Below are 12,764 nucleotides of genomic sequence, written 5' to 3'. Positions count from 1 at the left end.
TAAAACTCCTCTGACCTCACACTAAACCCCTCACAAGTTAGCCCCCCCACATAATCTCTCCCATCTAATGTCAAATCCCTCCCACCTCACGTTAAACCCTCCCACACAATGACAAAGCCCCAAAACCCCTCTGACCCTACTTTAAACCCCTCCCACCTCATGTCAAATCCTTCCTAATACTCAACCCTCCTTTTCAATAAAAAGAACTCAACTAGTGCCAAACCCTTCCTGCCTCATTCTAATCCCCTCCCACCTCATGTTAAATTCTCCAACACAATGCCAAAGCTCCTCCCATGTATTGTCAAACCCCTCCTGCCTCATACTAATTCCCTCCCACCTCACATTAAACCTTCCCATACAATGCTAAAGCCCCTCCCACTTCATGTCAAACCCTTCCCACCTAATACTCAACCCTCCTTTTCAATTTAAATCACTCCAAACTAGTGCCAAACCCTTCCTGCCTTACTCTAATCCCTTCCACCTCATGTTAAACTCCTCCCACCTCATGTAAAATCCTCCCACCTAGTGTCATACTCTGCTGACATCACTTTAAACCTCTCCCCCATTATGATAAACCCCTCCCATCTAATACTCAACCCTCCTTCTCAATAAAAATCACCCCAACTAGTGCCAAACCCCTCCTGCTTCACTCTAATCTCCTCCCACCTCATGTTAAACCCCCACACAATGCCAAAGCCCCTCCCACCTATGGTCAAACTCCTCCTGCCTAACTAATCCCCTCCCACCTCACATTAAACCCTCCCACACAATGCCAAAGCCCCTACTACCTCATGTCAAACCCCTCCCACCTAATACTCAACCCTTCTTTTCAATATAATTCATTCCCAACTAGTGCCAAACCCTTCCTGTCTCATTCTAATCCACTCCCACATCACATTAAACTCCTCCCACCTCATGTAAAATCCTCCCACCTAATGTCATAATGCCTCTGACATCACTTTAAACCTCTCCCCCATTATGTTAAACCCCTCCCATCTAATACTCAACCCTCCTTTTCAATAAAAATCACCCCCAACTAGTGCCAAACCCCTCCTGCTTCACTCTAATCTCCTCCCACCTCATGTAAAACCCTCCCACACAATTCCAAAGTCCTTCCAACATTGTCAAACTCCTCCCACCTCATTCCACGCTAAAGTCTTATGTGTGTGTTTCTCAGGGCAGAGATTCAGGACGATTTGCAGAAACTGGCCCCTGGTTTTCCACGCGTGGCTCCTCAGTCACCATTCCCCGTACTGGCACCCACCATGGCACAGATGCATCTGATGCCCACCCCCAACCTGAAGCCCACACAGCAGTTGGAATACAAGGTACAACACACACACACTTACATTACACTTTATGTTTACATTTCACATATTTAGACTTCATCTCTCAAAGTAATGCACCCATATATAATAAATACTCAACTGCTCTTATGATGTTCATATTTACTTTAAGTACATACAGATAGAGATGGGAATTTTTTTTCCCCAGGCCTTCATACAGTGTGTGTGAATGTTAAGCATCTCTCTGTGTCTGTGTGTAGGAACAGTGTCTTCTGCAGCCTCCGACTCTTCAGCTGTTGAACGGAATGGGTCCTCTGGGTCGTCGAGCATCTGATGGAGGAGCAAACATTCAGCTACATGCCCAACAGCTGCTGAAGAGACCTCGCGGTCAGTCACCTCTGGTCACCAGCCCGGTGAGTACAACTATAGTCAGAAAGAAAAGATTTATCAAACTATCATCATTTATTACAAAAACTCCACATCAACCAAATGCCATCAATTAACAAATGCACCAGAAGGTTGGTGCATTGAGGTGGGAGCACAAAACCCTCCTACTTCAACCTAAACCCCTCCCACTCATTACAAAACTCCTCCCACATAATTCTGAACTCCTCCTACCTAATGCCCATTCCACCTCTTAGCTGTTTTTGTTGGGGGGTGGTTTATGAGGTTGATAAACCTATTTGCATATTATCCACAGTTTTTCAGACTAAAACCGGGCGGCATTATGACGATTCTAATTACAGCTGGACTGTTTTCTGTGTCCGGTCTTCATAAGAAACTACCAATACAAGCAATTCAGTCAGAAAATTCAGGCCTGTTCACACCAAATCCGTGATGATTTTGGGAGACAAGCTTCTGACGAAAGGTCTGTTTACACACGGACCGTAATTAATGAAATGAAAAACTATTTCACCCCTGTACAGTAGGCAGCGCTGTTGCTGTTCAAACATATTTACATTAGTTGCCCGGACTCTTCAGCATTCAGCTGTCAATGCTAGAGTTTAATATACAGTGCTGAGGAAATGTGTTTGCCCCATCCTGATTTCTTCTGTTTTTGTGTGTATCTCATACTAAATCTCATACTAAACTAAATCTAACATAAAACAAAGGCAATCTGAGTAAACACAAAATACAGTTTTTAAAGGAAAATGTTATTTATTGAAGCAAAGAAGTTATCCAATACCAGCTGGGCCTGTGTGAAAAAGTATTTGCCCCCCCCCCCCCAGTTACTAAATCCCCAAATCTATGAAACTGCATTCGTAATGGGGTTCAGCTGGACTAGACACACCCAGACCTGATTACTGCCAGCCCTGTTCAATCAAATCAACACCTAAACAGAACTTTTTCAGCAGCATGAAGTTGGCTAAAATGTCTCACCCTGTAGCACACTATGTCAAGGTCGAAAGAAATTCCAGAAATGATGAGGCAAAAGGTGATTGAAATACATCAGTTTGGGAAGGGTTACAAATCTATTTCAAAGGCTCTGGGACTTCAAAGAACCACAGTGAGAGCCATTATCTCCAAATGGAGAAAACTTGGCACAGTAGTGAACCTTCCCAGAAGTGGCCGACCTTCAGAAGTTCCTCCAAGAGCACAGCGACGACTCATCCAGGATGTCACAGAAAGCCAAGGACAACATCCAAGGAACTGCAGGCCTCTCTTGCATCAATAAAGGTCACTGTTCATGACTCCACTATCAGAAAGACTCTGGGCAAAAATGCCATCCATGGAAGAGTGGCGAGGAGAACACCACTGCTAACCAAGAAGAACATTATAGCTCGTCTGAATTTTGTCAAAACACACCTTGATGATCCTCAAATCTTTTGGGAGAATGTTCAGTGGACTGATGAGTTGAAAGTGGAACTGTTTGGGAGACAGGGGTCCCGTTACATCTGCCGTAAATCAAACACAGAATTCCACAAAAAGAACATCATACCTACGGTCAAGCATGGTGGTGGTAGTGTGATGGCGTGGGGATGCTTTACTGCTTCAGAGAAACATGAATTCTGCTCTCGACCAGAAAATCCTAAAGGAGAACGTCCGGTCATCAGTCCGTGAGTTGAAGCTCAAGCACAACTTAGACAATGATCCAAAGCACAGGAGTAAGTCCACCTCTGAATGACTCAAACGACGCTAAATTAAAGTTTTGGAGCGGCTTAGTCTATATATATATATATATATTTGAAAAATGTATTTTGTGTTACTCAGGTTGCCTTTGTTTTATGTTATATCTCGTTTGAAGATCTAAAACAGTTTATAAATACACAAAAATAGAAGAAATCAGGATGGGGCAAACACTTTTTCACAGCACTGTGTGTATATATATATATATATATATTGAACGCTGTTAAAGCTTTTATTTCCCTAATTGGGCAGAACTTTTTCATTATGTTCTCTGGATGCATTTTGAGGAATATTGAATGTTTTTTTATGCGAGCGAGATGAGTAAAGAGCGCTGTTGCAGAAATAAACGTCCTGTGTCTTTATATGTGCAACATGTATTTCTATATGAATATATTCCAACAGACTCCTGAAGCTAACTTCTGTTTTTATAATGTCTGCATTAATACCTGGATAATATAACACAAGGTACAGTGAGATAAATGCATGTGGAATAATGTTCATTAAGAATAACCGGTATAATCTAAAATATGATACTTAACATTACAAATAATATAAAAGAAAACACTGGCTCATGGTCTTTTATTTATTTAAATGATTGCATTAAAAATAACAGTGAGATTGAGCGATTGGTTTGTCTTCAGTAAAATATTGCATGTAAAGAGTGTTTTTATGGGATATTTGACTACAAGTTTATTGTTTTTAATGGCATGAGAATATATGAGACACAGTGATATAAATATTCCATAATGCACATAAAGAGCAGACTTTCAGAAACAGACGAGTTTATGTTTGCTTATTTTAAGCAGGTTTAATGCCGGTGTTTGCCAGTTGATTAGCGCCACCAACCCGCTGGATTGAGCAACTGCATGTCCAAAAGCTCTTACCTCATTGGTCAATCAGTTTTCATCAAAATCAGACCACTCTCCGTTAAAAAAAACAGCAGATTGTCGGTGGACGATTTGACCGCCCCAATGGGAAAAGCGCTGTAGGAATCCATTGTTCCCGTTCAAAAGCACTGACAAAACTGATTTTTAAACAGGTCTTTACTTGCAGTAAAAACGAGTTGAACTTGAAGTAGTTAATAATATCAGCGTAACTCACCTGGATTCATCGCTTCACGTCACGCACCCACTCCCTCAACTTTGACGGGTCATCTCGACTCTGTAAAGTTATGAATCATGGAACACTTCCGCGTTCAGGAAAAAGGTGGATATTGTAACGTTTGTATTTGAAATCTTTTTCACACAATTATAAGCAAACAATTATACATCTATTTTGTTCTCATTTTAATGGCCTTTAAATTGCATATTGCTTGAAGGAGAACATTGGGCAAAATGTGGATTAACAGGTGTTTTTTAAATCCAGTTAATCAAAGAATGAATTGACAGATTAATACAAAATAGATGCAAGCTAAAGAGAATTTCTCTCCAGTTTTGTTTGTGTTTTATCTTCACAAACACTTGCTTTAATGGACCTTTTCACAGACTGTGATGACGTGTTTCTGCCATATTTAGCATCATAAACTTTTTATATGATCTTTTTTTAATGATTTAGTGTTTATAACATTATTCTTTGTGTTATATAACATTAATCTAAAAAACATCAACTAGTCAGCACTGCTGTGATGGATGTGATGTAATATTTGCTGTGCTACAGAAGTTCACATTGCAAACCTGAAAATATAAGAAAGGGTCTGTTCTCAGTTGTAAGTGGATTTGGATCGAATGCTAAATGAGAACATGTAAGTGAATTCTCTCTCTGTATTTCAGCATCCAATTCCAGCAGTGACTCCAGTGGATGAGGAGGGGTCTGACACGGAGCCTGATCCTGAAGCAGTGCAGAGGTGCGACTCATACACGTGTGTCTGAGGGGGTTTGTTAGTGTGTGTGTGTGTGTGTAGTGTGTGTGTGTGTGTGCTGGGGCCGCTGGACTCACTAAAGAGCGCAGTGCTGCTTCGAGCTGCCCGCTGTCTCTCTCTCTCGCTCGCTCTTTCTCTCTCACTGTCTGTCTGTCTCATAGATCAGTCATCTACATTTCTAAACAAACTTTAAACTCTCCAAAACTCCCTTCTCTGTTTCTAAAGTGCTACTAAAGTGACCTCTGACCTCTCTCTCGGCAAACTCCCTACTGTGGCTTTGCTTTTGTCTAATCGCTTTGCAAATCAATCGGCAAAACCGAAGAGCAAAAGCGTTTAATTCTGTGTGCCGATTGGATGAGTGGCCCTTCAGAGGCAGCCAATCAGAGCGCTGATCCGTGCTGCTTCCTGTGGTCCAGGTATCTGGCGAACAGTTCGAAGCGACACACGACTCACGGTGCTGTTTCCGGCCACAGCGAGCTCTCGGCAGACACACAGAGAGCACGACAGAGGGGCTGGAGCCCCGAGCAGCACTGCCGGTGAGGCGCACACACACACACACACACACACACACACACACACACACACACACACACAGCCATCTAAATAAGCACATACTCTAGACTTCTCTTGTTTAAAGCTAATTATATAATGACTACAAACCAACCCAAACCCTAAATTAAAACATTTTACAATTGTAGAGACAACCTCAAAGTAATTTATTTTTAAATCATTTTCCCAGTTGAGGATATCTCCAAATTATACTTAAGTACATAAACACACACACAAACACTGGAGTTTGAGCTGTTGAGTAGTGTTTCCTGCACCATGCTGAATGAATGGTGTCATGCCGCTGTGATGTAATACTCTTACAGGCCCACTATTGGCCGAATGACGGCTGAGGGCGGTTGACATCACTCTAGTCCTTACTTAACACTTCAGTGTCACCTCTCTCATTTACATTTATTCATTTAGCAGACGCTTTTAATATTTTGATCATAAGTGACTTGCAAATGAGGAATACAGCAAAAGCGATTCATCCTAAAGAGGGAATAACACAAGAAGTGCTGCAATACAAAGTTTCAAATTGCTCAGAAGTACAAGTAGAGAAGGTGAGAGACAGTAGTGAGAATTTATTTAGTAGGACTGTGTCAAGTGCTCTCGAAAGAGATGCTTCTTTAGATATTTCATGAAATTAGTTGGTTGTTCTGTGAGCGAGCATCAATGCTTTGAACTTGACGCAAGCAGCACAGTTCGATGAAGAAATGTGTGACGTGCGCTCTCTTGAGCTTGTTGAAGACCAGTCGTGCTGCCGCGTTCTGGATCAATTGCAGTGGTTTGACGGTACATGCAGAAAGTCCTGCCAGAAAGGCATTGCAGTAGTCCAGTCTTGATATGACAAAAGCCTGGACAAGGAGTTGTGCAGCATGCTCAGATCGGAAGGGTCTGATCTTCGTGATGTTATACAGAGCAAATCTGATCATGCTGTTCTTGCGATGTGGTCGGTGAAGTTCAGCTGATCGTCAAACACAACCCAGAGATTTCTGGCTGTCCTGAATGGTGTAATCGTTAACGAGTCTAGCTGAATGTTGAAAGCTGAATCCGCAGGATCTGTGATTCATTCATCCACACCATAAATCATGAAATAAACACTGATTAATATTCAGACACATTGACCTTCTGACCTCTGTGAGCGCGAGCTGGATTTTAGGTTTGACCTTTGACCTCTGTTCAATGACCGGTGTTTGAAATTTGTCATGTGGAGAACAACAGGAAGTTCTTCCTGCAGCAGTGCGAGTCAGTTTCTCTCACAACATCAAACTCCATTGGGAAACACGGCAGATGGAAAAATCCAGATGTGTGTTTAAAAGCATCACTGACGTTTCACCTCATGCGTGCTGTCGAGAGCTGTTGTGATGTGACATCTGCTCGGATCACATGACCAACAACAGAGAAACCATCTTATCTGTCAGGGGTTTTCTTCTCAGTGGATCATTTTTAAATGTTGTGCTGACGTTCATTTCAAATGTTAGAGGACGTGAAGATCTTCATCCAAAAGAAAAATAAATTTTTAGTGTGATTTGAGCTGAAGAAGCTGATTTGACATGATATTCAAATGTAATCTTGAACAAATCTTGTAGAGATTTCCGTCTTTCTCCTTGTGGTCCTGAAAAAGATCCAAAGCTCCCGTAATTCTGACCCCAAGACTCACCTGATCATGTTTGATTATTAAGAGCAAGTGCTTCTGTGTGTGTCTCAGGTCGTCATATAAAGACTGTAACACACTTCATCTGCCGATGGAGCGTTTCTCTCCTGTCAGACGATTCTCTGATGGAGCCGCGACCATACAAGCGTTCAAAACTCAGCTGGAGAACAACAGCCTCATCAGACAGCTCAAACAGGTACTGACACACCACTCCATTATATACGACACTCAACACCTCACATCTACTAGAAAACATGCAAAGCATCCAGTCTTATGAGTATATGTTTTTAGGAGTGTGAACAGCTTCGGAAGATGTACTCTGCTCCGCAGGACGAGCGACTGATGGAACACACGCAACAGCAACACATCCTTTACCAGCAAGAACAGCAGATACTACACCAGCAAATTCAGGTCTCACACACACACACACACACACACACACTGCAGCAACTTATACAGAACATTTTGTTGCATGTACAGGTCTTTATTTTTTAATGATTTCCCAAAAAAGTTTGAATGAAGCATAGACCTTACTCATGCTAGCACCATCTTTGATTTTTAATGGAATGACAATAAGCCTCTTCATTGGGCTGTGCTGCAGTTTAAAGAGTTTTTGGATCGTTCCGCAGACGAAAAGTTTTGGAATGCCCAATTCCCAATGCACTCTTAAGTCCTCGTGGTGGTGTAGTGACTCGCCTCAATCTGGGTGGCGGAGGACGAATCTCAGTTGCCTCCGCATCTGAGACCGTCAATCCATGCATCTTATCACGTGGCTTGTTGAGCGCGTTACCATGGAGACGTAGCGCGTGTGGAGGCGTCACGCTATTCTCTGCAGCATCCACACACAACTCACCACAAACCCCATTGAGAGCGAGAACCACATTATAGTGACCACCCATGGGGTTACCCCCATGTGTCTACCCTCCCTAGCAACCGGGCCAATTTGGTTGCTTAGGAGACCTGGCTGGAGTCACTCAGCACACCCTGGATTCGAACTCGTGACTCCAGGGGTTATAGTCAGCATCAATACTCACTGAGATACCCAGACCCCCCCGCGGACAAAACATTGATGAAATATCATCCAAGAACATTCAGTATACACAGAACTCCAGACAACATGAGTCGTGGAAAATCAGATGTGATCTAGGAGCTTCATACAGCTTTATACCTTTCGTGCCATTGAAGAGACTGTAAGTCAATCCCTCACAACCTCATTGTCATTCCCATTAAAAATCACAGATGGCGCTAGTGTGAATAAGGTCTATAGCTATGTAAACAAACACACACACAGTTTTGGAGGGGAACTAACTGAACTACATAGTGTCGCTTTTCCAGTAACGAGCTGAGTCTCACTGTTGAGTCACAAAATGCTCCATTTTTCACATTATATTGTGAACGCAGCAATGGAGTCGAGGGAGGAATCAAACACACTCACCTGATCCGTCCTCTCTCTCTCATGTAGCGCTGGGAACTCTGATTCTCTTTAGTGATTTTTGGGTTAGGTTCATGTAAATAAAATAGATCACATAAATGATTCACTGATTCACTTGAGCGGTGCGCAGCCTTTAAGGGACTTTACCTTCTTTTTTTGAAGTGAAATATTTAGTTAATTGCTGCTGTTTATAGGGCTGAAACGATTAGTTGCCATTATCAACAACGTCAACAATAAAAAATTGTCGACAAAAATTTTCGTTGTCGAAAAGTCGTTTGATCTTAACGTAACACAAGATCATTTGATGATTGCACAGAAGAGCAGCACTGCAGTTCACGACTGACTGAGGAGAGGAAGAATTACACATCTCGCAGTCCAGACACACTCTAAACTTTACAAACAGCTTCAGCTTGTGTAGATCAAAGTATGAGGGAATTATAATGCAAAAATACTAAAGTAAATACAGAAGCACTCTCATTGTGGAATAAGTAGAGCCGGAGCTGACGCTCAGTTTAGGCAAAACTTGCGTGTCGAGCGTCTTTAAAGGAAACACCCCGGCGTTACATCTTTAATGCAGTTCTATTGAATGCGTTACATCTTTAATGCAGTTCTATTTAATGCGTTACGTCTTTAATGCGGTTCTATTGAATGCGTTACGTCTTTAATGCGGTTCTATTGAATGCGTTACGTCTTTAATGCGGTTCTATTGAATGCGTTACATCTTTAATGCAGTTCTATTGAATGCGTTACGTCTTTAATGCAGTTCTATTGAATGCGTTACGTCTTTAATGCGGTTCTATTTAATGCGTTACATCTTTAATGCGGTTCTATTTAATGCGTTACATCTTTAATGCGGTTCTATTGAATGCGTTACGTCTTTAATGCGGTTCTATTGAATGCGTTACATCTTTAATGCGGTTCTATTTAATGCGTTACGTCTTTAATGCGGTTCTATTTAATGCGTTACGTCTTTAATGCGGTTCTATTTAATGCGTTACATCTTTAATGCGGTTCTATTTAATGCGTTACATCTTTAATGCGGTTCTATTGAATGCGTTACATCTTTAATGCGGTTCTATTGAGTGCGTTACGTCTTTAATGCGGTTCTATTTAATGCGTTACGTCTTTAATGCGGTTCTATTTAATGCGTTACATCTTTAATGCGGTTCTATTTAATGCGTTACATCTTTAATGCGGTTCTATTGAATGCGTTACGTCTTTAATGCGGTTCTATTTAATGCGTTACGTCTTTAATGCGGTTCTATTTAATGCGTTACATCTTTAATGCGGTTATATTTAATGCGTTATAGCTTTATTAAAGTTAAAATAATAAGGAAACGGTCATTTTTCTGTGCAGTCAGTGTCTCTTCTATGAGTTGTGTGAATGTCCCGATCTAAGGGGGAGAGATTGAAACTGCACCGGCTGATGCACACTCTGTCACGGGACGCTCATCCCTCGAGCGCACACGCTTAATGCAGCTAGATTATAACGTGATGACTCGAGACTTATTGAATCATAATATATGTGTCACTGTGTGTTTCTTATCATGAAGAACATTGTCAAATGCAGCTTTATTAATAAGAGAGAGTTTGTTTGAGTTAAAGATGGATTTTAGTGAACAGAAAGGTGAGAGAGTCTTCACCCCATTATACACGGCAACAAAATACGCTTTTTATTTGTTTTAGTTTTGGCTTGTTTTCCAATATAAATATCTAAAACTCCTTTAAAACAACATACATTTACTTTAGCAGCTATACTGCAGAATAAAAAAATATTATCTGAGAATGTTGAATATAATATTAAAAATACAAATATTTGAAAATATCTAAAAATCCTTTAAAAATATGCATTGACCTGAGAAGCAGCAGATAAGATATTTAGACTTGCTTTTAGAGAATAGATCTTGAATAGAAGTATATTTTATCTTTACTGCACTCGCAGAAGTATAAGCAAGTGAAAAATACACTAATATACAAAATACACTTATATATAAAATACACTTATATTTAAGATACATTCTCTTAAAGCAAGTCTAAATATCTTATATGTTGCTTCTCAAGTAAATGTATCTTGTTTATGGATTTTAGACACTTTTAAATGGAAAAAAAGACAAAAACACTTGATGATAAAAGGATTTTTTGCAGTGAATTTCTTTACTGAATTAAACATAATAAAATGTATTTTTCCCTTTAATTCAGTGAATGTCATTTAGAGGTATTTTTAAAAGATGATTTTGTCCTTTTATTGTTAGCAAGCACGTTTAATACAACCTTTTAAGTCGGAGCACAAGCTGAATAATTGGTTTAGAGCTAATGATTAATCATTGCAATAATCGCCCGAATAGTCGAATAATCGTTCTAATAATCGTTAGATTAGTCGATTATCAAAATAATCATTAGTTGCAGCCCTAGCTGTTTATCACCATATTTCAGTTAACATAAAATAGTTTTTTCTGGTTTTATTTTTTTATATCTAGTTTAAATGTATGTTTTCAATTTAATGCTGTCACCCTAATTAAGGGGCATTTAGTAGTTCTCTAGCTAACGTTAGCATTGCTCTTCTTCGTGTACTTTAAGTACCGATGTGACGGTGGTGTTAGACACTGTACTGCCATCTATCAACATGGATCAGTATGATCATCTTTGCTGCCCCCGCCAGCTCTTTTCAGAGTTTGAGAAATGTCTAAAGTTATTTATCACTCCTATAATATAATTGTTTTGCCTAAAAGCAAACATCAGAATTCAAGCGAATACCGAGTGACTCCAGCCAGGTCTCCTAAGCAACCAAATTGGCCCGGTTGCTAGGGAGGGTAGAGTCACATGGGGTAATCTCCTCGTGGTCACTATAATGTGGTTCTCGCTCTCAGTGGGTCGCGTGGTGATTTGTGCGTGGATGCTGCGGAGAATAGCGTGAAGCCTCCACACATGCTACGTCTCCGCGGTAACGCACTCAACAAGCCACGTGATAAGATGCGCAGATGATGGTCTCAGATGCAGAGGCAACTGAGATTCGTCCTCCGCCACCCGGATTGAGGCGAGTCACTACACCACCACGAGGACTTAGAGCGCATTGGGAATTGGGCATTCCAAATTGGGGAGAAAATAAATAATAAAAAAAATTTATTCAAGCGAACAGACTTGAACAGTTAAGGACAAATTATTATTGTCCCTCATATCAAGAATCTTTGGAGACTGTCTACGTTTCACGTTATTTCTAAAGACAGTTATTACTTTTATTAGAGAACTGCTTAGTGTGAAATAAACCAATTATCTAGCGACACAGAATGTCATGGTAAAGGAAAGATTAGAATTGTTTTTGATGATCAAATTTAGCATGTCAATGAATACTGTATTTGAAGAACTCGTTTTGTTTAAAAGCAAACCAACATCGTGGTTTACTCAAAATCCACAACAATCACTGTGCCAAGCTATTAAACGAATGAAGACATGTGCCGTTTCATAGAGGTGGAGGTATATGGGCCCCCCTTACTATAGCTAACAAAGAAAAGAAAATTACACGTTGCTCTCCGGTTGCATTTGTAAACACCGCTGAAAACTGTCCATTACTAACATACGTCAACAACACGCGTAATTTAAAAACGCTCGAGGGAAACGTGTATGAGAGTTCTGTAAATTCTACTGATACCATTTTAGAGAGTGGTCTAAACAATTAATAATGTCTTACCTGTCCAACAAAAACGAAGCAACATCGGCATCACTACTCATGTTTTTCTCCGTCATCAAATCTGAGTACCGATGTTTACACTAGTAGATGTTTACTGGTCTTTGTCTTCTTGCGTCAGACCTATTTAGCTTCTTCTGAAGTACAGCTACAGAATCTCGTCTCTGCTTCTAAAG

General features: G+C 40.6%; 1 protein-coding gene across 2 annotated transcripts in view; it reads left to right on the top strand.

Moving 5' to 3' along the window:
* The window catches only part of LOC127430344 (serine/threonine-protein kinase SIK3 homolog), a 41,635-nt gene that overhangs the window by 16,188 nt on the left and 12,683 nt on the right, over positions 1–12,764 (top strand). The window contains exons 12-17 of one of the 2 annotated variants that reach the window (XM_051680078.1): positions 1,178–1,328; positions 1,547–1,699; positions 5,183–5,256; positions 5,688–5,807; positions 7,529–7,670; positions 7,766–7,885. In XM_051680078.1, coding sequence (XP_051536038.1) covers positions 1,178–1,328; positions 1,547–1,699; positions 5,183–5,256; positions 5,688–5,807; positions 7,529–7,670; positions 7,766–7,885 — 760 coding nt within the window. The remainder of the gene's footprint in view (positions 1–1,177; positions 1,329–1,546; positions 1,700–5,182; positions 5,257–5,687; positions 5,808–7,528; positions 7,671–7,765; positions 7,886–12,764) is intronic. The other variant, XM_051680079.1, reaches the window with a different exon arrangement.

This window comes from Myxocyprinus asiaticus, chromosome 39 (assembly GCF_019703515.2).
Source record: "Myxocyprinus asiaticus isolate MX2 ecotype Aquarium Trade chromosome 39, UBuf_Myxa_2, whole genome shotgun sequence".
Classification (NCBI taxonomy): domain Eukaryota; kingdom Metazoa; phylum Chordata; class Actinopteri; order Cypriniformes; family Catostomidae; genus Myxocyprinus; species Myxocyprinus asiaticus.
The sequence above is the reverse complement of the archived record's forward strand: the minus strand, read 5'-3'. Positions and strand labels throughout refer to the sequence as shown.